Below are 24,537 nucleotides of genomic sequence, written 5' to 3'. Positions count from 1 at the left end.
CAATCAGATTTCGGTTTCAATGTGTTACCATGAAAATATTATTTGCTCAATGCCTTCAGGAAAAAATTGCTGTTTCTTTTCTTTCTTTCTTTTTTTTTCTTTACTAATCAGAGATTCACCACTCTGTGCCTTCACAAAGAGCGACATCATCATTTGTCTGTCCTCTGATTGTTCCAATTATGCTTATTATTTTCGTCCCAGCCATAATTTATGACTTTATTATTATTTTTTAACAATTCCGTTACACCACAATTCACACTGTCTGATTTTCGTTGGTTAATTGTCATTATTATTATTATTATTATGAACAGAGCGGTACCAACAATTTTGTCCATGTGTGTCGCCTATATCGCCATCAATATACTGTATGTAATGACTACATTTAAGAAGTACAGAATAATGTGTTCTTTTGTGGTAAAAAGTTTTCTCACTGAATGGTTAGTTTCTGCTGCTCACATATAATTAGTAATAATGTCTCACAACTATTGCCCAACTTGTCCATGTGCAAAAGGTATTTACGTGTATTAACCAAGGCTTTTGTGTGAGCTTCTTTTGTATTCAGCGCGTAGCATCATCATCCAAACTACATTCATCTTCTCTCATGTAGTCCCCCCCCCAAAGCTTTTAGGAAGAATAAAAATGTCCCAGATAGATATCGATTCTCATTTTTGTCGCTTTCTAAAATCAATTGCTTTCAGTGGGGTTGATTGAGTCTGTTAGTGTGTCATTGCAGTTTTGTAACTATAATAGATTAAAATGGCTGAATTTACTGAATAACTTGGGAAAGGTATCACATGAGGAGTAAGACTTGCCTTAAAAACCTGTGTATGACATTTTAAAAAACTGATTTGAATTTTAATATTCAGTTGTTTTTATCACTTTATGCATCAGATATGATTCAAAAACAGGCCCAGAAACCTGAAAATTGGTTGAAAAGGATACCAGGCAAAAAGATGACATTGTAGCCGACTACAGTGTATTGCTTCGACTTCAGCGAGCCAAGATGACCATATTGCCTTTGATAGCATGCCAAATTCAATTACAGTGTTCCCCCGCAGAAATGTGAATTTAACCATTTGCATATTTTTTGGGGGGTAACCTATCTCTATCATTCGCGGAAAAACTCACCTATTCTCATTTTTTGTGCTCTATGTTGCTCTAAGACGCCACAAGATGGCCAGAGCACCTTGTCGAAATAGGAATTGGTCAACTAACAGAGTGCTGCTCACCTGTTTTCTGAAGCTGAACTGTGATTGGTTGTTACCTGAGACCTGAGCAACTGTGATGTCATCTTTAGTCGACAACAAGTGGCAAAAAGGCTGGATTTTGCTGCTTAACTCATATTGTGATACACAATATTAACTGGAATACCGTATTTATACCAGTGGGGCTGCATAGAACATATTATAGTCAAGAATATTTTGTGGTGTTGACTTCCCTTTATCTCATTAGCTCACAGAACTGTACAAATATGTTCTATTTTAAATGTATTAAGTGTCCCCAAAGACGTATTTATAAGTTGTTGTTTTTTTTAATGCTAGAGCATACAGAAGGCTTTGATGCAGCCTCTGAACTTTAAAGAACGGGTGAAGCAATGGTAGTTATAACAAAAAGGGCCAGCAGGTGGCAGCAGAGTATACGAGATCTACCAGGGCCCTGTTGGAAACAAGCTTATTTCCCCACAGTTTTACATAGATTTGTAAATGATGATAAAACGTAGCTATATTCTAATGCTAATTGCTGCAAAATGGAAACCGGTAGAAATATACTTTTTCCTGATGAAAGAAGAAACTCTAATCTTTCTTTTGGTAGGTTCCATGTGTTTTATAGCAATATAACACAATATTCTGTGGGCCTTGCATAATCAGTCAAAATCCAGTAAAACAGCCAGGAGCGAAGGGGATTGCTTCAGTGAAAATGGCTGTTAAAATGCAACTCTCTTTGAAATGTGGCTTTTACCTGTACATATACGCATGTGTAATAATGTTACAGTAATGTGCTACTTTGTAACACATAACACGTGTAACAGCGTAACTGCTTACAGCTGGTATTACAATCTGTGGAGTTGTGACATCTCACCTGAAAGTTGACATACTTACGAGATTTTGCTGACACAGCCAATAGAACTGCTGGAATTTCTGTGACATTAGCAGCTGAGCGCTCCCCACAGCACTTCGGATTTTCCCCAAGACTGTAACACAAAGTATACATACTTGATATTGTAATTAAAATGGACATATTTTGTTATCTGGGAAGGAAGTTTGTGTCACTCACGCTCCTCTGACAAGTCATTTTCTTCCGCTTCTGCCTCCATCTCTTTACACCAGCCCTCTATCCTCTTGGTCTCGGTGTGGAGCAGCTGCATGAACCAGCTCCCGTCTCTCCTCAGAGAAGGGGAGCTACGCCCCGACTCGCCAGATGTGACCGCATTCTCCTGTGGGGAGGGGGGCTCCAGCTGCCACACGGGTTCACTCGTAGTCTCTCTGGGACTGGGGGGCTCAGCCGGGGTCCGGTAGTCCTCGCGGTAGCTGAAGAGCCCCTGGGTGCGTACGGTTCGCACGGCTCCGTACTGGGTGGGCGTGCTGGGCTCAGAGTGACGCTGGAAGCCGCCGCCGAACTGCAGGCCTTTGTCCTCCATGGTGGGGAAGCCCTCCAGCTCCATGTCAGCCTGCACCGCTGTCGTCACGCTGTTGGAGCGCTTGAACCGGCCTTGTCTGAAGGCCAAGGTGGTAAAATTGTATTGAGAAACATGTTGTTTTTTATAACAACAAAAGACAAAGAATGAAAGTGACAGTTGTCGACTTGCAGCAAAGATTCAAAAGCATCCTCTTACCCTTTCTTGTCATCCTCCACCTGGATTCCAACCGAATGGTATTCCCTGCAGCCTTTGCTTTCAGATTCCGAGTCTGTTGCAGCCTCCACCTAATGCACAGAGTCAATACAAGCCAATATTCCTGTCATTATGGGAGCTACCACCCATTGCTTGTGTCTTTATTGAACAGGGACTGGGCTTGAAGCTTGTCCGTAAATATCGGGTGATTTATGGAGGTTTCAAAGACAACACGGTTGCTTTCTTTGGGTCCTGTTTGCTTGCTTGCTCTCGCCTGAAATAAGTTTATATAGAAAAATGAAAGCCATATAAAAACTAAATTAAAACACTACAAAAGCCTAGCTTAGCATTTTTAAACGTCATGTTGGATATACCACTGAATAATGTCTCCAAACTAGGGTTAACAAAATTAGCGCTTTAATTTTTAACACACGATTAATTACCGTTCCTTACTTGGAAAGCCTGCACTGGGGGAATTCCAGTCGCAACGCAGTAGACACATCCACATCAAAATACAGCAGTAATAAATGTAATAAACATGCATATATTTGTGGAGACTGGGGTCAAGTTGTATTTGACATTTCTTTTTAAATGTGCAGAATTTCACAAGTTACTTCATATTACAGATTAGATAGCTCTTAATATGGAAAGAAAAATGCACTGATCTGTCACCAATGTCTTATGAATGCAATTATGCCATCTAGTGGCATAAAAATGACCTCAACACAAATCAATATCACACTTGTTTTTTTTTGCAGTACAGTACATCTTTTTAATTTTAACTCAATTTTATGAATTATGAAATTACTGTATCAATGACTAAAAGATGCAGCCATATTTCTATTAGTTAAACATTTCCCCCCCACTTTTATGTTAACAAGAGTATGAAAACTTACAAATATTTTATTGTACATTTAGAACAGATATCCAATTTGTGATTACTCGAGAGTTAAGCTATAATGATAGAAACATATCCTCACTAAAATTTCAAAATGACTGTCAGCCAGTCAATGATTAAGAGCTAGCTAGAAAGCTAAATAGGTGTCATAGAAATAGAGATATTCTGTATCTGTAGCATTCCCAGCAGTTCCATGATTGACCGTGTTGCCATCTTGCAGTCTGTCTCTCTTCTGTGTTTACTCATTTCCTTCTTATCTAATTTCTTTGCTTCCTTTGTCGAGTGATCATAATTTCCTGTTGGCTCCATGTCACAAAAGCTCAACTGTCTGCCCTCCCGAGTGGCCACTGAGCATTTTGTGCCTGTGTCTGTAGAAAAAAGGCCTCACAGTATGTTGATATTGAGAGATATGGACTCCGCTGGAAGGCAATGTACCATTTTGTCCCTTTGCTCACTTGAATTAACTTTTCTGTATGATTCCTCTTACACTGAGCATTAACAGAGCAGTGCATACGAGACCTGTGGAAGAAATTCATCTTTTATTACAATGAGGCTAAATTACTTTGGAACATGACATGATTCAAATGCAAGGAAATATATTATAAGTGAAGACTAGCTACGTATATAGAAAGTCTGAAATGGGAGTATAATAATGTTGGTGGAAGCAAAACAAAAGGGTTAACAATGAGTAAATTGTCATTTCCGCCATCATGTCACCTACATTATGCTTTCAGGCAGGGGCGTAGGCAGACATGTTTTCATTGGGGTGGCCAGGGTGAAACCATGACTCGCATAGGAGTGGACATAAGTTCATACCTGAAATGTCTAAATAAGTGGTTCTTAATCATGCAGCCATACTGTTCGGCAGTTACTGACCTGTACACAATATATAGAAAAGGAAACCGAACAGCGAAATTCATGACTAAGTATTTAAAAAAAGGCCTCCATGTGCCTCCGCCATTGCTTTCAGGCACACAAACAGCAATGGTGACACTTCCCAGACACAATGACTGTGAAAGGTTAAAATTCTGCAGTTTATGCTATAAAGTGGCCTTCTACGTTGCAATTTGCATATTGACAAGGTGAAAGATAAAAGACTACAAATGTGTTGCTTTTACAGAAATGAGCTTTAACAAGTGATTTTTTTCCTTTCCTCGGTCTCTCCTTTGGTCTCTTGAGGTCTCCCTGATTTGTTGAAATTTAGATGTCTCTGGGGTTGGTGAAGGACTCTGTTTGGTGGCCTGGTGGGTGGTGTCTGGTCGGTGCTGGATTTCACTTTCCTTTCTTTTCTTTGGTCCTTTCTCGGGTTTCCTGACGGCCTCACGACTCTGGCTGGAAGTGTTCGGTTTAGGGAAACAGTATGGGATTTTTTTTTATATAGGTTTTAGGTGAACTAATGAATGCACGCACGCACACATTCACCCACATACAAAAATAAATAAAATGACCCAAAATTTTTTATATATATATATATATATATATATATATATATATATATATATATATATATATATATATATATATATATATATATATATATATATAAAAAAAAAAGGAGAGCAATGATGATGACATGTCAAATCAGTAAAATTACCGAATGAACAATACTGAGCTCTCCAGAAAAAAAAAAAAAGTAGAAAAGGAAACCGAACAGCGAAATTCATGACTAAGTATTTAAAAAAAGGCCTCCACGTGCCTCCGCCATTGCTTTCAGGCACACAAACAGTAATGGTGACACAAAGACTACAAATGTGTTGCTTTTACAGAAATGAGCTTTAACAAGTGATAGGCTAAACTCAACCCTAAATTAATTCATTCATATGCATTATCTTGCAGGAATACCTTTTCTACTGTAGCAACTCAACTAGAATTAGAACAGTAGGAGAAATCAGTTGGGTTGGAACTTTTAGCGAGCCTCCCCTCACCGACCAACATAGGAGAAAAAAAAACTATTAACTTTGGTTCTGTTAGACGAGGTCATAATAAAACATTGTGGCATGACTGGTATGAAACATGTTTTTATCAACTGCCTCAAGGGTTATGGCCGCCCTTGTACATGGGATAAGACGTCACTTGTGAAGCTATATAAGTTGAGTAAACGAGATTCTTCACTCTGACAGCCACTGTGTGTTTATTTCCACGGCAGTTTACAGGAATGGTTGAGGATCTTAACAGCTCTGACAACTTTTAAAAACGCTGCTATTGACTTCTGCGTTTATATAGTTGCACTTGTAAAAAGTAGAATGGAAGAGAAGCCAGGTGAGTTCTTAAGGAGTTTTAAGATGCTTTGACTCCTTATTGAAATAAATAAATCTCTCAAACTGTTATGTGTTATACGGAATGTGAGAAATTATCTTTCATGAAAAATGTTGTGAAGGTCAATTAATGCACAAGTTCAATTTGAAGGTCAAATTATTAAACTATGCATCGATCTTCTACATGATTGCATATCCCTGTTGAATTCCATTTCCAGCAATATGTGTTTTGTGACGATTCGTTCCTGAGATATAAAAGTTCAAAGGAGGTGGCCATGCCCCTTTTTGACAGGCCGTAGCTCCCAAACCTTTGCTCCGATTGATGTATAAATTGAGACTTATCTTTGTGCCATCAATATCAACAGGTCCACCAAGTTTCATTAAAATCAAAATCTGCTTGGTTAAAACAAACTGGCTGATTTGGCATGGAACGACCCCCTGGAATTCCTTTAAACCAGGGATCTCCAAGTCCGGTCCTCGAGAGCCCCCATCCAGACCGTTTTCCATGTTCCCCTCCACCAACACAGCTGAATCAAATGATCAGCTCATCAGCAAGCTCTGATAACCATCCAGATTATATGATTCAGGTGTGTTGGAGGAGGGAGACATGGAAAACAGGCTCAAGGACTAGACTTGAGCATCTCTGATTTAACACTGTCCGCCTTCTCATTCCCCGCCGGCTCGACTTCATCCATTTGGGAATCCGCTAGTACAAAATGAAGTCATTCAGAACCTGTGGGCTGGTGCGGGAGGATGATATCCTGATTGCATGTTACTCCTTGTCAAGCTTTGAAGGCAGCAGGTCATAATCAGTCTCAATCATGCTCGGCTGGCTTTTTTGTAGGGCAAAGATCAAAAGTTGAGCGGATCATGTGAGCAATGTAGTTGAGTACTCTACATGTATTGGGATGTTCTGTGTATTCTGAGGAGGGCAAGAAAATGTGTGTGAGTGAATGGGGATATGCAAAGGCTCAAATCCCAGATCTCCTCTATGGGTTAGCGTTGGGTTAAGATGAGTTTGCCTTTTTAACAAGTACAACTGAAGCCCTAAGTGCAGCCACCACTAACCACGCCCTGAATCATCATGGTAGCAAAATCCATACTCGCCATTGGCCAAGCAACGGGAAGAGGGCTGGCTCACTTATATGAGGCGGGGCCAACCTCTCAAATGGGCTGAATTAAGCAAAGACAACAAAAAAAGGTGCGATATAATTCTCAATTCATCACTGACATGTTATAAAGACACCTCCTTACTGTTTTAAGCCGTAAATACACTTCAAAGTGTATGAACAGTAATTCTTGATACATCACAGATATGTCATTAACATCTGGTAAATGTTTCAAGCTGTAAAAACAACATTCCCAATTTTTTTGCACATTCTATGCAGCCCCACTACTAAATATTGTATTCTGGTTAATATTGCATTTGTGGAATGTGAGTTAAGCCGCGAAATCCAGCCGTTTTTATCCATCTCGGAGGGGCGGCCATTTTGCTACTGGCTGTCTACTGAAGATGACGTCACAGTTGTTCAAGTCTCAGGTAACAACCAATCACAGCTCAGCTTCAGAAATCAGGTGAGCTGTGATTGGTCATTGCCTGAGCCCTGAGCAACTGTGATGTGATCGTCAGTTGACAGCAAGTGGCAAAATGGCCGCCTTCTGATAATGATGAAAACTTCTGGATTTTGATGCTTAACTCATATTCCACAAATGTAATATTAATCAGAATGTCATGTTTAGTGAGGTAATATATAACATATCATTGTCAAGAAATGTTTAAGGTTGACTTCCACTTAAATATGATCTTTATGCAATGACTTAAATATGTTACAATGAATACATTTGAGGCGTTTTGTTAAGATGCATAAAAGGCTCTTTGTTGGCCTTAGTGGTCTGGAGAGTCAGATGACAAGCAGACGTGTATTGTATTTAGGTAAAGGAAGGGAAACACAAATGTGGAAGAAAAAGGAAAAGTAAGTAGAAAGTCATGCTGGGGGTGAATAAAAATGGCAATCAATCACTTCAACTAAAGGGCTAATGAGGGCTAATGAGCAAAAAAAAAAGAAGAAGAAAAGGACAGAAGGGCAATCATTAAAGAAAGCGAATTTTTAGTCATTGTTCATTCATTGCGAGTTGGGCTTTGGTGTGTTTTTGCAAATTAACTGCTCAAATGCAAACCTAATTGGAGATGGAGTGAATGAAGCCTGCAGGGAACCATTCACTAGAACAAGCTATCGCACGACTTGAATCCTAATTGATGGATTGTGCGATGATGACTCACTGGGCCTATTTTTAGCAGCTGAATTGAGAACTCGCTTTCTCTCGTGCGTCTGTATCATTAGGCAAGAGTTGCGGCGTTCTTTGAGCCCCTCACAGAAAATCAAGACTGACCTGTATTCCGATGGAGGATCGAGGTGTCTTCAGGTACTCCTCAGCCTTTGACACCAGGATGGCTTTGTCGCAGGTGAGGACTGAGCTGTGGCTGTCGGTGGACGGGTGCCTCTTCCCAGCCATGACCCCAGCTGCCTCCATGGCTATAGTTACAGCCTTGGCACTATCCAGGCTGTCAACCGAGTTATAGAGGACCCTGCCGGGGTTCAGGCCCAGGGTGAGGCCATCGGGGCCCCACATGCCGCCGTGGAGGTGCCTACCCTCGTGGTAGGCGTCCTGAGTGGACTCTGTGCTGCTTTGGGCTGTGATGGAGATGAGGGGTTTGGAGGTGGTGCGGGGCGGGACGGGTGGAGGGGGCTTCTTGTAGCTTGGTGTGTAGGTGATGGCTGCAAAAGAAGACATGTAAAATAATAGCGCACAGAATGTAAATCTAAATCCATGAGACAAAAATCGCACGTCTGGTAGTGCCACAGGCTATTATCCAAATTCTGAAATTGGACTTAAAATTATTTATTTAAAATAATAATCTACACTTTAAAAAAACTGTAATATAACAGAAATGTATTTTTATTTTACATTTTTTTCAGCATTTTAAAAAATAAACTCAGATTTTAAATGTCAAATGTAAAATAACATGAAATCACTGTAACTGTAAAAACACACAATATTTCTGTTATTTAATGTGATAAAATGTCAAATTTAACTTTAAAACCCTAAAAAAAGAAATATATATATATTTACTGAGAAATTAACAATAAAAACTCATAATTTTACCATAATTTTTTTGTGAATTGACAATTTTTTATAAGTGAAAATAACTACAATATCTGCAATGTCTTATAGATGGTAGCATTCATTGTATTAACATTTCCTTTGAAAGGACATATGAGATAAACAATGTAAAAAAAAATAAAAATCATATTTTTAAAAAATATATTTTCCAGCAGCTGAGGCACCACAAAAATATTGTGAAATAACAGAAAATTACTTTCTTGTAAAAAAAAAGAAAAAAAGGGGCATTTTCTGGCAGCTGGGGCCCCAGAAAAATATTGTGAAATAACAGAAAATTACTTTCTGTTGTGAATGTTAAACAAAAACATATGATAACGTGAAATGGCTTTTAAACTGAGTTTTATATTTTATAATTATATTTATAAATACTATTTATATTTTATAATAATTACCGACTGGTATAACTAATATAAAAAAAAAGCACTATATGCCCACCCATGTTGTGATGTGTTGCTCTTCTTATAGTGAATGTATTTTTGCAGTACAAATCTTGAATTTGTCTCAAGTCTAAAATAAAATGCCCCTGACATGGAAACATGGAAAATCCTTTTTCTGAATGGGCACAATGTACTGTGCACTAAATAGTGGATGAGAGTGATTTACCCTCCAAAGTGACAGAAATCATAAATATTTTGGCGTCCCCCCCCAAATTTATGTTGATTGCTGTTCTTTTCTTCAGATAAAACAAAAGATAGAGAGCTTCACTAGATGCCTGCTAATAATGACCTCACATTTAGCAAAATGTTCACATCTCACCGTTGGTCGTTTTAAGGTACGATATTATTATCCTATCAGTTGTCACCAATGCAGCAGACTGACCTTTTTCCACGGTAGCCATGTTGACGCAAGTGTGTGTAAACACAGCTGTTGCTGATGTCATTAATTAGGGCTCTGTACGAGCTTGCTGGAGAAGCTTCCGTTATGTAATCAGCAACACCTGTGTTTATCTAGGACATTAGGTGAGTTTTGGGGGAGGAAAATGAGTTGGAATAACACATTGCAGTAAAAGGGTTGTTGTTCATTTGATTTCATAATCACATTTATTCTAATTGTCGTATAGTTTTGATATTTTTTTTAAACTTTTAGTAAAGAAAAATAAGCAATACAAGACAGCTAAAAAAGTATATAGAACTAAATGCCAAAAATAATAAAAATGCGAAATTCTAACCTAAAAAAGGTGTCAACACAAAAAACTGTAAAAAGAGAAAGAGAGAGATAATATAATAAAAGTTAAATTAATAGTAGTGATTGGTATTTTTAAAGTATTAATATAGAGAGTTTTATTTTATTTTATTTTTTAAATAACGCGCTATTCGTGTTTAATTCCAAAGGAAAATGGTCATGGAAACTGTTTGACATTTCTAAGAGTAAAGGAGGAGTGTAGTTAATTTAAATGCAAAACCATCTTAGTCCATATTCTGCTGGATTACGATCAAAGATGCAAGCAAGCAGAAACCTCTGAGCGAGGAAGGCAAAGAGGATGAGCCCTTGGCCACACAATAGGTGATGCTATGGGTTACCCTTGGGAAAAAACGGAGAGCTGTGTGATTTCAGTTTTTTGTTGAGCACATGCTTACATCACACAAGGCAATTAATGACGGCCTCGTGGGATCTCTTTTGGGTTATAATGAGAAGCACCCTCCACGCAAGCCCTCCCAAAGGTTGGCGCCAAATTAATAGCATTTTCCCATATAAATTGCAGCCTTAGCAACACAATCACTTGAGACACCTCTATCAAAAATGAAAAGAGAGAGGAAATAAAAGCAAGCTCCTCAAACCTCTCAATACAACCTGACCTCCTTCTCACCCTTAATTTGGTTGTGTTTATTAATAGTCAGAGAAGTCGCATCTGTGAAGATTGTTCTGCTTCAGGGAATCGATGACTCATGCAGCTGCCCATTCACAAAATGAACTCCCCCAATGATGAAGAGATGCATTCGAAAAGAAGCAGAGATGTGGACAGATACAGGAAGCAAAGCGTGTGTATTTGTGTGAGATAGAGAGTAAGTAGAGGTGCATTGTCGTGCATGCAAAAAAAAGAAAAAAAAAAGCTTGTTCAGGGGGCATGACTCAGCAGGAAGACCAAAAATAGAATGGATGCTATGGGGTGGTAGTGGTGAGAGTTAGGACCTTGGTTCATAATTCCTACTCCTATCTCGACACAGGCAGCATTACTCAGCAGTTATTTCATCCAAAGTGAAGACTCATTCAGAGATTGTTTACATGACACTGGTAAAATAAAAACATTGTTGTTCTTTAGATAGTCCTTACCGTAACAGCCTTTTAAGTGGCTGTCAATTCCAACAAGCCCTAAACCCTATCTGAAGTATTGACCTGTCCTATATTTATTATAAAATACTGAAAATTCTAATATTTGTGTGCAGCTAAAAAGGCGCGTTTGCGGCGTTGTGGGAGTGAACAAAGCAGACTTAGTTCCTTGCCATTGAAAGCAGCTCCTCTCATACTCATAAAATTCAGCTCACACAGTCTTCGACATTGTAGAAGCAGAAATAGAATTGCTGGAGTCCACAAGGAAGATCGATTACAGGTAAAAAAAAAAAAAAAGGCTTGCAACGACAAAAAAATCAAGAAATTTGAGTTTTTGAAAATGGTAACGGCGAACCACAGCATTGTTGTTCTATTTGTGTTGATCAAATTAGCAAAGCATTCCCTGACATATGCTTTTGTATAAGATCCAAGAGGACAAGCAATTCGTTCACATGTATGTAGTGTTTACTGGCAAAAAGACATCTCTTGGCATGCATATCCCCTTCAGACTTGCATTTTTTCTGCTGGGCAATAAAAAAAACAACTGATTTTGACGCTTATAAGAACATGGGAAAAAAAAGGGGCTATCTCATGTTTTTATTTGTTATAGTTGACGCCAGGATAGTATGGCTGTAACGTGTTGTAAACCCACCAAGCTTATATGTAACATTTTTAATATGAACATCATGCAAATCAATAGGGGTGTTAAAAAAAATCGATTCGGCAATATATCGCGGTATGACAGTACACAATTTTCGAATCGATTCAATATGCGGCCGAATCAATTTTTAAACATAATTTTTTTAAATGGAAATATTCAACAAAACGTCTTACTTAGGGTTAGGATTTACACATTAAGCATAGAGGAATGTTATATTGATGGAACATTAATCCTTAATATTCTATTCTAGTGCTGTTCAAACATGAAACTGACTTCAACCTGTTTGTTAAATGCAGTGGCTCAGTTATAAGCCTAAATTTTCAGATAAATACATTTTCATACAAATCTTACAGTGTACATGTACAAGTTTACTGATTTGTATTCTCTAAATTTGAGTTAAAGATACTTTATAGATTCGTATCGGGATTAATCGGTATCGAATCGAATCGTGACCTATGAATTGTGATACGAATCGAATCGCCAGGTACTAGGCAATTCCTCACCTAAATCAACTAGCGATTGTGATTGGTTACCATCTATGGCTCTGAAGGGGATATATAATGTATACACAGAATTATCAAATGCTTTGACTGGTATATATGATCAGAAAAAAAATCGACAATGTGGTTTATTGAAGAATACAAAGAAAGGGGAAAATACATTCCCATTTTAGGTCACACTGCAGCAATTCTTCATACCTTGTGCATTAAAGTGACCAAAAAATGGCAGTGTGGACGATTTGTGCAGATATTCACCCAATAGAACATCATGGATTCATAAATCTGAACAACTTGAAAGGCAGTAATGGACAAAGGCTGACTTACCAACAGGACAATAAGCAACTGCAAGGTTTTTGACCATATTAGATTACAGGGTCTCTGTTAACATTTTATTACTAGTTTATTTCCTTTTGGACATGACCTTAACTCATTCACTGCCATTGACGGCTATAGACGTCAAAAATTCCTTTGAACTATTTCTATTAGTTTAACATTTTTCCCCACTTTTGTCAACAACAGTATGAAAACCTAGTGGTTTTTTTATATTGTATTACAAGATAAGAGATTAAAAATGGTACTCGCCTGATGCCCCTAATTTTTTAATAATCTTTTCTTTAAAAAAAAAGATTATTAAAAAAAAATTGGGGGAATCAGGCGATTAAAATTTGTAATCATAATTATTCGCATGATTTCACTAGATAACTCACGATTAATCACAAATGTTACATCTCTTCTAAATGTACCAAAACAAATTCTAGGTTTTCATAGGTTTGACGTCTATAGCTGTCAATGGCAGTGAATGAGTTAAGGTAAAAATCTGGTGCTAAAGGTTTAACCCGATTTTTGAAGGAAAATAAAAAAGCAACGGGCGTATGGTCAGTTTTCATCTGCTCAATAAAAGACTGGAACATGGAAACAGAAGTGCGGGACATTGAGAACTTCTCTCATCCCTAGATTGCAAGCCTGATAAATGCTTTTAAAGTGTGTGAGTGAATGGGACTCTAATGTTTTACTATTATCTGGGGCCTTGCTCAAGGGCAGAAACAAATCTCCAGAAACCAGCCAAGCTTCAATATTGTGAACTTGGAAACCTGTGCCTTCAGGTCCCCAAGCCAAGTTCTTACAGGGTGAACTACCCTCCCCCTTTTTTTCCTACCCCAAATCCCAAGTAACTTTCGGATGTAAGAGCGTAAATGTGCTTGCGTGACTGTGGTAAGCAATGCGGCAGCATTTCTTTGCCTGGCCATGTGACCTTGAAAACATATCATTAACAGTGAGTAAAAGCAATGCCAATAATAAGACAGCGAGGGATTTAATCTTTTTCTCACTCAAGTGCAAACAACGAGCATGGTATTAGCAAGGCTGACAAACACAAGGCAGCGAGTCAAACACTCCATCTCTGTTAGCGCCACTCTATCAGGACTGGCTAACATGCTGCTGAGGTGGGGGGGAGTTGAGTGACACACCATTAAGAGTCTTTCTTCCCTCGCTGGATTTATCACCATAAAGGATATGCAGCACTTTGTTTTGCAGCAGGCTATTAAGGATATGTAAATGAAAGGGAAAAGGAGGATGGACTGCAAACAAGACATTATTGGCACTGTCACTTTGTATTGCTGGTAGAAACCAAGGAATAAGAAAAATAAGGAAAACCCTTTTGGTACATTTGTTTGTGGCATTGCACATCACTCATAATGCTAATAACACATGATTTCCTAAAGAAAGTCTCCACCCCCCTGTTCAAATGCCATGTTTTTATAATATTAAAAAAAAAAAAAAAAAAAAGCAGCAGCCATATTTTTCACAATTGTGAGCATTTAGTTGAAAGCAGATATTTTACAGTCTCTTATTTGAATTTTGGCCTCAGTGAAAATGGCAATGATTTTCATTACAAGGTCAGTTATTTGACACAGTTCAATTCCATTTCATTGGCTTAAAAAAAAAAGTAGTACGATATCGGAGCACATTATATTACATTCCGTTGGCATAGATGTTTTGTAAATGAAAAGTTGGATGTGGATGAGAGGAAAAAAAGAAAGATGGTCTTTGCTGCTGAAAGGACAAAACGGATACAACAATACAACCAATTAACTTCCCATCGCTTTAAAATCTTTCTGCCTCAGCCAATTTAGCAAGCTTTCATGTAGTGCACCAAAAAAAAAAAAAAAAAAAATTCTGGAAGCTCACTGATGCTCAGCTCAAAAGATTCCTTTTGTTCCAGTGTGCTTTATTAGAGCACAGACTTCAGTGGGCATGTGGAGTCTATTAATTGGACACAGCAAAGATATATCTTGTGATTGATCTGGTTTTTCAGCTGTTCCCTACTCTTAATAGAATTGTGCCGTCAGTGGCTATGTAAGCACTTTTAATTGCACTCATTATAAGGCAGAAATGAGGAATTGGCTCAAATACATACTGTAAGGAATGCCACAGTTTGAATTACTGAAGATGCCATGCAGCCTTAGCAAATTCCTCTCACCATTCATTGTCAAATGTATATAAAACAAAAACAAAAAACAACATACAATAATGTCCAGAACTATTTCGGAGCATTATGTCATTCTTTTCATTCTGTGGGATTACATTCACAGCCTTTAGATTCCTGAGCCCAACGACAATACTTTACAGTACAAATACACAATATCATCACTCAACATTACCTTTTTATTTTTACTCAGAGGTGGGCGCGTCAATGAAATTTTGAGCATCCGTCATTCGTCAGTCGTCAGTCCGTCAATGTTATTTTAACCGAGTTTCAGTAAATTTCAAGGGCCTATTTTAACCACGCTTCCGTCGTGCTAAATAACATTTTGTCACAACTATTTTCCGCTTGACATGGCTTGTTATGTTACCATTGTTTTTCTCACTCGCCACACATAGTATGTGCACCGGGAATATTGCCGCGCACGGCCGATGGACTAAATTTTTTTAGGACCCCCTTAGCTGTTCAATAACCTGCCTGATGTAAAATGGGGCACTTAAGGACCCCTTTGCTGTCTAACAACATGCATGATGCCAAATAAAAGAATTGAGCACTAAACAAATGCGTGCATAAATGTAGCAAGAATGAGGAATTTACAGCTGGAGGAAAACTTTATCATCACAATCTGTAGTCACTCGGGCTCTACATGGACAGCTAACACTATTGAGACGGAGCCCAATTCGAATTTTGTTTTGGCTTGGAGAATGGTGCGTGCGGAAGTTAGCCAACATGGTAAGTCTATATTTACTTGTTTACTGGAGGAGTAAAAGAGTGGCTCGGCCGCAGTCCGAGGAAAAGTGGAAGTACTTTGCAGTGCGTCAGTGAACTAGTTTTCGTCATTTGTCAGCAAAATGGATGTCGGACGAATGGACGACTGAGAAGGTCTGTTGAAACATACCCGGTTATTGACGATTACATTGACGGATGAAAATCCACTTGCGGCAATGCTTAGTCTGTTTTTTAAGTTTTCTGTCATTCATTAATCATCAACAAAATGGCCGTCTCGTATTGACGGTTTGACGGACCTTCCATCAATATTGACGGAATACCCATCTCTGTTTTTACTGTTACTTTGATGACTGATTTAGCAAATGTTTTGGAATAGGTTTACTTTTATGTGTTCTTAGGTTAGATATTTGATGTGAATGTGAGTATTCATTGTGTGTACATAGAGCTACAGTATATCTACAGTATATGCCAGTAAGGTTTACATTGGGAATATATTTGAGCATGAATGCACTTTCATTAACAGTATTCCAGATTCCAGAATTTTAGATGACCATTGGTTCATATTTCATACGACTTTGTCCATCCATTAGCTCACATAGTAAACACCCTTGCAATTCATAGTTATATAATAACTGTCCAAATGACCTCACTCCAACTTGGAGTGAAAACACACACACACACACATAGCAAGCGAAGGAAAGGAAGGTTTCCATTGTCACTGCAAAACTGTTCAATTTTCTCCAGAATTTTCATAGTCCAAAAGAATTCCTTAAAATAGTTGACATTACTGAGTCCTTGAACAGTAGCCATTTTGTTGTCGTGCCCATCCGATGCAACATTTCCAGTGTACATTCTTGAATCATTATTGTTAATTAAATTTGTCACAGCTGAAGACTATGCTATAAATACAGTTCTTTGTGGAATTTTATAAGGAAGTCCTTGCTTTGAATGCCAATGACCTTATTACATTTGGATCAGCCCATTGCTCTACATCACCCTGGCAGCTATTAATTGTGATTTATGGATAGCTTCCGGGCTACATTTTGTCTGCTGAGACTGAAATACGAGCTCACAGAGTGAGCGATACATATGTGATTTCTGCACTGTTGTATTCATATCTCCCACTCCAAAGTTCCACACTTGCACTTCTCCGTACTGGTTCTTTTCTCCGGGTCCTTTTCTGCCACCTGTACCATAGAAAGGCTTCCTCATACAAAGACCGTTCCGGACTATCTGTAGTCTTTTGCTTCACAAGTTCCCCATGTACTTGGGAATACTCCACGGACTCAAGAGACTCTTCTATTATCTCATATGGCTTCATGCTTGCCTGAACTAATGAAGTTACCACTAAGTCCTCCGGATCATGTGAAGATGGATCAATATCATGTAATGAAGGATCTGGTGATTGACTTGTGGGTTCAAAGTCCATTTCCAATGAGGTATCAGGAGATAGTGAACTAGGAGGTGATATTGTGACAGTAACTTGTGGTAGTGGGGTTTTCTGTTTTACTGTCACGCTACCAAGTTGCTCAGAATTTAAGCAACACTCTGGAGCTGGTTTAAAACAGTCATCATCTGCTGACAATGACTGATCCAAGGGGCATAGTGAGGTAGAGTCTGCAGTGAGAATTTGCGGACAATCTGATTCGTTGAAAGGATTGTCTAAGTCCAAAATAGATGGAGCGTCAATACTTAGATCTAATGGCTCTGGTTCAGGGTCCATGAACACTGAATCAAGATCTTCTTGATCTAGAGAAGTCAGCATGACTAAGTCAAAGTGAACCAGATCAGCATGATATATTGGGGTGCTATCAAGAGGTTCAGGAAGGGGTGGCCACTCAGAGTTTTCCGACTCTGGTTCAGTGTTTGGTTGACTTTGTGCTGAAATAGATGAAATGTTTGAATCCAGTTGCATTTGCTCTGAGACAGGACCAGCGTGACGATCCGGAAGGGACACAATGGGGTCAGGATTTGGATCGCTGTTGGTTGGACTCTCTGGAGAATCGATGTCAAAGTACTCTGTTACCACAATAGAAGGACATTGCTCCACATTACATGATGGAGCGGTTTCTTGATCATTTGTGGGTGCATCACAAACAAAAAAATGGCTTTTGTCAATCACGTCGGACGTTGAAGCCACGGGTAAGTTTATATCTTTTGGCTCTGTTCCCTTTGACTCTTCTAATCCTGCATTTGTTAGAGGCACTGGCTTTGTTTCTGACTTGTCTCCAGCAAAATCATCTGGGGACTCAGAATCTGATATAATGTCATACTCATGCTCTTCTGGAGGAGACACTGTAACCACAGGGACTGGAAACGGTAGGTGAACAGTTTCCTTCTCAATGTGGTCCAATTCTGTGGATTTTGATTCATCTTGATGAGGTGGTTTAGCATCCAAGCCATAATCATTTGAAGGGTTGTCACAGCTTTTCTGTGCAGTAATTACCATGTCTTGTTCAACTGTTACCGAACTCTGTAGCCTTTCAGGGAATATTTCTCCAAGCTGCACCGTACCATCGGAGGTGAGTGGCTCTTTCGTTACAGGATCACATGACATCCCAGCATCTTGGCCAGGCAGCTCCAGTTCTGTTTCTGGTTTTACTGCAGAACCCACATTCTGCAATTCCAAAGGCTTAGTTTTGGCTGTTTTAGCAGAGAATGGTAGAATTGGATCCAAGGAAAGGGGTATGGCACTTTCCACATACATTGACTGCGGACGCGCAAGAATGCTTGGATCCATAGAGAGCTGCTTTGGGAGTTTTTTTCGTGTCCCTTTCTTTTTCTCCTTCTCTTCTGGACAATTGACGGCTGCATCTGCAGTGCTTTGTCGTACCAATGCTTTGCTTCTGGCCTGAGTCCCCACAGAAACTTTAGATACATGTTTTACTTTCTCCTTTGCACCGGAGGTTCCAAATGCTTCAGCACCCAGTCCTGCATGCGCACCTGTCATTGTCTCCGCCCCAGCCCCAGCCCCAGCCCCTCCACCCAAACCCACTCCTGCTGGCATTTTACAACTTTGAGGAGACCACGTGTTGTAATGCTTCGTGAATGTGTTGAAATTACTGTTGAACGCACGAAGCTCTTTACAGAGGTCCCTCCTGAGTTCGGCTAGCTCGAGCCGCATGGCAGAGACCTCCTCCTTCCATTGCATGCTGATAGCTGCAGCCAGTGTTGCAGACTCTTTAATACTGGCCTGAATGGCTTTTGGCGAAGGCCTTTCTGGTCCAGTAGGTCTCGGGGATCTGAAGAGGATCGGAGTGACTGGTGGTCCAGACAGGGGTTTGGCTGTAGCCACCATGTTATCTCGGCGATAAGACCTGTCTCCTCTGATGGGGCAGCCTAGATCATCATGTGCCAAAGGGGCTTTATCTGCTGCCACATCCTCATGTGCCCTGGCTTGCTTGGGTAAACAAGAGTCTTCCTGCACATAATTTCTGTCTGGAAGACAAATGTAAATATGTATTTGTAATATGGCCACAGGTGTGAGCAACTGGAGAGAATGTGCTTTTTATTGCCACAGAGCAGTAACACCAAGTCATGCACTAATTGTCATGAGTCAAAACAAGATTACAGCATGGATCGACAATGGAAAGGTTTGTGTTGCTATTTCAACAATTTGTTCAGATATCGATTCTAAAGAATGTATTGTTTTACACTCTGTAATACCATAGCAGAGTGTGTCCATAATGTTGATCAAGTTTTCCCATTTTGACTCATTTGATGATTTACACTGCCTTCTCAACATTAAAAATTTTGCATGCATTCTTAACATCTTTTCAGTGCACAAAGGAAAACCTCCTAGCTTCTAGAACACAAAAGAAAATAGGCATCGTATAAGGGATGTTAAAAAAAAAAAGCATGCTGTTCTTCTATCAGCTACGATCCAGAAATATGAACTTTGTGCAATGAAAAGAGGCAAAGATGAGCACAGCTTCCAAACCTTCTCCCACCAATCAGGAAGTATAGTATGAACCCTATTGAAAATGTGACGTTCACTCTGACCGACATCAATCTCATCAATTAACAAGTTTATTTCCCTAAAAAAAAGTTTACAGAGAAAGCAGTGTAATCAAGCACCAATCGGGATGAAGTATTGATGATAAGCACATCTCCAGATGGACACACCTCTAACCCTCTCTATGTTAATCCACATGCTGTTGTGTGGTAAGGGGTGGAATCCATTCTGTTCTCTACCCCCCCCCCCACCCCCCGACCCCCTCAAGTCTTCTTCTGGGTTCGGACGTATCATTTCCTTGGAGAATCCATTATGCGAGAGGAGTCAGGAAACCACCAGCAGCTTCAAATTTTTAATCACGCCTTAGTTTCAGAAATAAATGGACGTGTCAGCTGTCAAGATTTTATATGTGATGTGTGATTAAACACGGTAAATGTTTTTGAAATGTTAATTATTCAAGTTGCCTAACGGTCATGTGATACTAAAAACAACCGAGGGGCAAGGAAATCCTATGGTAAATCCTGTGTCATTTAGAGATTTGAAGTACATTGTAAATTAGGTTTACAAGTCGAGAATTCATACGACACGTTCACCATACTTTTGCCCAATTTACAGTAAAAGTCAGTGCAATCACCTTGTGGCTTAGTGGAGAAAGTCAGACATCAAATGTAGTGTAAAAAGCCTGTCCGTCGCCTGTTTTTTCTCTCTTGAGATTTTCAATAGGGTTCATAGCTTTACTCTCTGATGCATCCGATGGACGAGCAGATGACATCCAAAATACAAAATGATGAATTTACACAGCTCAAAAGGTTGTAAGTGTCAAAGTCCTACATCCATCCAAAACAATGGAAACATAGAATAAGTCATGCAAGTATTCGACATCTGACAGTTCACAATTTTATGCCAGCTGCTCCAGCCATGACCACAAGTTCATAGCAAACATAAGCGTCTGCTGTGGTGTCAGATGAATAGAATGGACATTAACTCTTACCTGTGGTAGATCTGATGGTGGAGGTGACAGTGGGGGCCATGGGAGGGATGTACTCATCATCTTGAGAATATCCAGCTTGGATGGCTCGCAGGTAGCTGTGGCTCCGGGTTCGAAAACAGCCAGGTAAGTCCAATGCATCCATGGCCTGTGATTCCACCTCACTGAACACGGATTCACAGACTGATTCAAATTGGCCATTTATTTCGGTTTCGCTCACCTGTGAGAAATAAAAAAACATCAGAAAGGACAGAAACACCTAAGAGACGTACAATTTGCAGACTAACCTGGCTCACTTGGCTAACACAGCTGGCCTGGCTCAGAGTGCTGACTGCCCGCATGTAGCTCTGGTTCCTGGAGCGAAACTTGGGGGAGTTGTAGTGTGCAGAGGGGTCCAGGGCTATGCTCGGGTGCATGGCTGTTTGCAAGTGGTAGCTCTGGCTGAACACAGAGAAAAATAGGCCACACTCTAAAAACAGTTGGATCCAAAAGAACCCAATTTGGGTCAAGAATGGACTGATCAAACTTTTTCAGATATTTAACCCAAAAAGTTTTTGGGTTGATTAAATTACCCCATTGATTTGGGTAAAAAAGTTATTAAACCCGAAAAGTTGGATCAAATTAAATTAAACAACCCACAAAGTGACACGTTTTATTTTATTTTATTTTTAAATGTTTTTTTGAGTTATTTATTTCACCCTACTTTTTGGGTTAATTGAAAAACCTAACTGAATTGCGTCAAAAATGTTTCGAACCATTTTTTTGAGCTATTGTTAAATTAACAAACCACAAAGCAACCCATTTTTGGGGTTGTTTCTGGGTTATTCATTTGACCCAACTAGTTGGGTTAGTTAAATAACCCCAAAAAAGTTGGGTCAGTCCCTTTTGACCCAATTTGGGTTATTTTTGACCTAACTGTTTGAGAATGCAGTGTCACTCATGACATTTACTTTTTTCAGGAAATTTAACAAAATTGAACAACTTTATGCAGGATGGCTGATGGCTACAGGTGATACTAACATTGAGTAAGGGGTTCCTGGTTTCCTCAAAGCACCCCGAACTTGAGAATAAATCAGTTAATGATCTTTCTTCCTCTTAAAAGAGACACACCGTTTGTGTAGCAGTGTCCTTTAGAAGGTGATTGGATTTATGTTGTGCTGACACATCAAATCAATGAGGGAAATGCAAACCAGGAGCTAGTTAGTGAGCAAGCACTTCAGGGAGTACCCCGTTATCAACAACATCAATTAAATATGCCACCCAAGCAGAGAAGGAGAGCTCTTCAGAACTACGTGCCAGGAAAGGAATATGCCAAATTAATGTAAGAGAAAGAAGGTCTGTAAATAACCTCAGAATACCAAGTGACATTAGGAACACAAAACGGAATTTTGCACTGCCACAGCTCTTTCTGGCATCAGGTAAGGATGAGTTAGAACCCTTCTATGGAGATAAGTGCTTGGCAGTAAAGGAAATGCCAGTGTGATAAAACAGAAAAAGGCTGTCAATACATCATGTCATGCTGGAGAACTTCTCTACTCCATGTTGGAAAAGCCATTCAAAATAAAGGAATTGAGATATTGAGGCAAAAGCTGACTATCGACGGAAATGATCTAAAAATCTGATAATGCGCTCTGCTTCACATCTTAATAAGCCCGTCCTGTTTTGGCAAAAGTTTGGAATTTATAGCACGACTATTTGTCATTCTACCTGACTAGATGAAAAAACAACCAAAATCAATTTTCTGATTTTTCCCGTCATTTTTTGACCGTGTGCCGCCATTTTGAAATGTTCAAAACTGTGAAATTCGAAACAAGGGCTCACAAGTAAAATTGGTGTTAAATGTACAAATGTTTTGAGAGTGTACTGGAAAGCAAAATACAACTGGCTAGGCTTCATTAGTGTCGGGATACGCCAACAAATATCAATTAACGTGATGGTATCGTCTGTTGAAATGTTGCGATTTTCAAGACATACAAAATGGCGGCAGTCAAAATTGGCGGGAACATTCAATAGCTGTTTTTAATATGAATAAAAGCCCCTAATCATCTCGTTGGTCCAAAGAAATAACCAGAAACACCAAATGAGCTAATAGCAGCTATGCTATATATTACATTACAGTTCACTGAAATGTCCCAATTTTTGAAAATTTCTAAATGGTGGCATATGGCATACAATGGTGGGAACATTTTGCAAATTGATTGATTTATTTATTTTCCCCATCTATTCAATTAAAATGGCAAACGGTCCCATTAGAAATTCTCAACTTTTGCCAAAACGGGTTGGACATATAGTGGCCAACACTTTTAGCAACAGATACTTAAATTCCATTCCCATTAAATGAGAAAACTTGCTCATGAATGGAATGTGTTTGATCTTCGAGGTTCCATTGCTCTTTGTTTACTGCATGAGAAAGTTGCCAAGTGATCTCTCATTGACCTTTCATTGGCGCCAATATCGAATTGTCAGCAATGGCGCAAGTCAGCCACTTCTGACATCTGACCACTGCAACGGGGTGGCAACCGAGAGCTAACGGGAGACACTGATCACGTATTCACCTTAAGTCTGCAGCAAAATTGGTGATGTAGTTACGCATGTCACTGTTGATTTTATCCAGGCGATAAGAGCTGTGGGCAGAGAGGAAAACAGAGTTACAGGGTCCCACAAGTGGGAGTTGGATGGAGATGACTTCACTGGGCATTAGTCTGCTGGAAGTGGCTTGGGAACGGAAATTGGGGTCACTTCAATGTTTGCCTGGGAGTTTTCACTTAAGTGCTGCAAACATTAGGGTGACACAACATGACCGGCATGGACTATGTGTGATGAATAAAACTGGGACAATGTTGCAATAACATTTAATTAGCAACCAATCAAAACAGGTTGATTGGTTTGAAAGTTGAGATTGGCTGAGAAAGATGTTTGCTACTGATGATCGACTGGTAAAGATAAATAAAAAAATAAATAGATTTAAATGTCAATCAATAAATAAAAACGCTCTGCTCTCATATTTCTTTATTTCATGCTGCATACGCTGTCAGCATAAAATGTGTCATGAAAGGATATATTTATATTTATTTTCTCATTTATTTTTCTATTTATTGTATTTTTTGAATCTCGTTTTTTTTCTATTTATTTTTGCTGTTATTTATTAGATTTTTTGGGTTGTTTTTATTTCTATTCTCTTTTATTTTATTTTATTGAATTACATTTGTATAGTTCATTTTTATTTTCCCTTTTTTTATTTAGGCATTTTTGGTCCTCCATACTTAATGGGGGTGAAGGGCGTCCACAAACATTCATGAAAGCAATGATTGTCATCTAACGTTCCCTTCTGGCTTTTCCAGCTGAGCAGGCCTGTGCCTGTGATGTATTCTTCATGGGCGAGATGAACAAAGAGGCGACCCTGTCAACCACCAGGACCTCAAAAAGAGATTGAAAGAGAAAACGACAGAAGAAGGTGACACAATCCGACAACCTGCTCTTGACTCATATGCTTTGCTTCAGCTGTCAAATTTGAGTGTGACCCCTTTGAATGGCCCCCACAGGGCGTCAAATTGTTGCAAGTGCCGGGGAAATCCAACTCACACCGTCTGTCTAGACCGCAATCTAATTCCCTCCCAACGAGCCCAATGAACCATGAGAAATAGCATGAGAGCTCTTGCCAGGTGCACCAGTTGTACATTTGTGCGTGTAGAATCATCATGTGTGTGGCTTTCTGGATTCAAAACACATTTGCCTGTAAGAATGTAATGTAAATATTGCATCTCCCTTTTGAGTCTAGTGTAGCCTGT

At 39.3% G+C, this 24,537-nt stretch overlaps 1 protein-coding gene across 1 annotated transcript in view; it reads right to left on the bottom strand.

Annotated features, from left to right (window-relative positions):
* dlgap2a (discs, large (Drosophila) homolog-associated protein 2a) overlaps positions 1–24,537 on the bottom strand; it is a 174,841-nt gene that overhangs the window by 6,716 nt on the left and 143,588 nt on the right. The window contains exons 8-16 of the mRNA XM_077559693.1: positions 23,305–23,373; positions 21,037–21,190; positions 20,753–20,969; positions 17,499–19,244; positions 9,923–10,042; positions 8,375–8,760; positions 2,834–2,922; positions 2,275–2,714; positions 2,100–2,191 (exon numbers count right to left, since the gene is read on the bottom strand). Of these exons, the coding sequence (XP_077415819.1) occupies positions 2,100–2,191; positions 2,275–2,714; positions 2,834–2,922; positions 8,375–8,760; positions 9,923–10,042; positions 17,499–19,244; positions 20,753–20,969; positions 21,037–21,190; positions 23,305–23,373 (3,313 nt within the window). The remainder of the gene's footprint in view (positions 1–2,099; positions 2,192–2,274; positions 2,715–2,833; positions 2,923–8,374; positions 8,761–9,922; positions 10,043–17,498; positions 19,245–20,752; positions 20,970–21,036; positions 21,191–23,304; positions 23,374–24,537) is intronic.

This window comes from Vanacampus margaritifer, chromosome 1 (assembly GCF_051991255.1).
Source record: "Vanacampus margaritifer isolate UIUO_Vmar chromosome 1, RoL_Vmar_1.0, whole genome shotgun sequence".
Classification (NCBI taxonomy): domain Eukaryota; kingdom Metazoa; phylum Chordata; class Actinopteri; order Syngnathiformes; family Syngnathidae; genus Vanacampus; species Vanacampus margaritifer.
The sequence above is the reverse complement of the archived record's forward strand: the minus strand, read 5'-3'. Positions and strand labels throughout refer to the sequence as shown.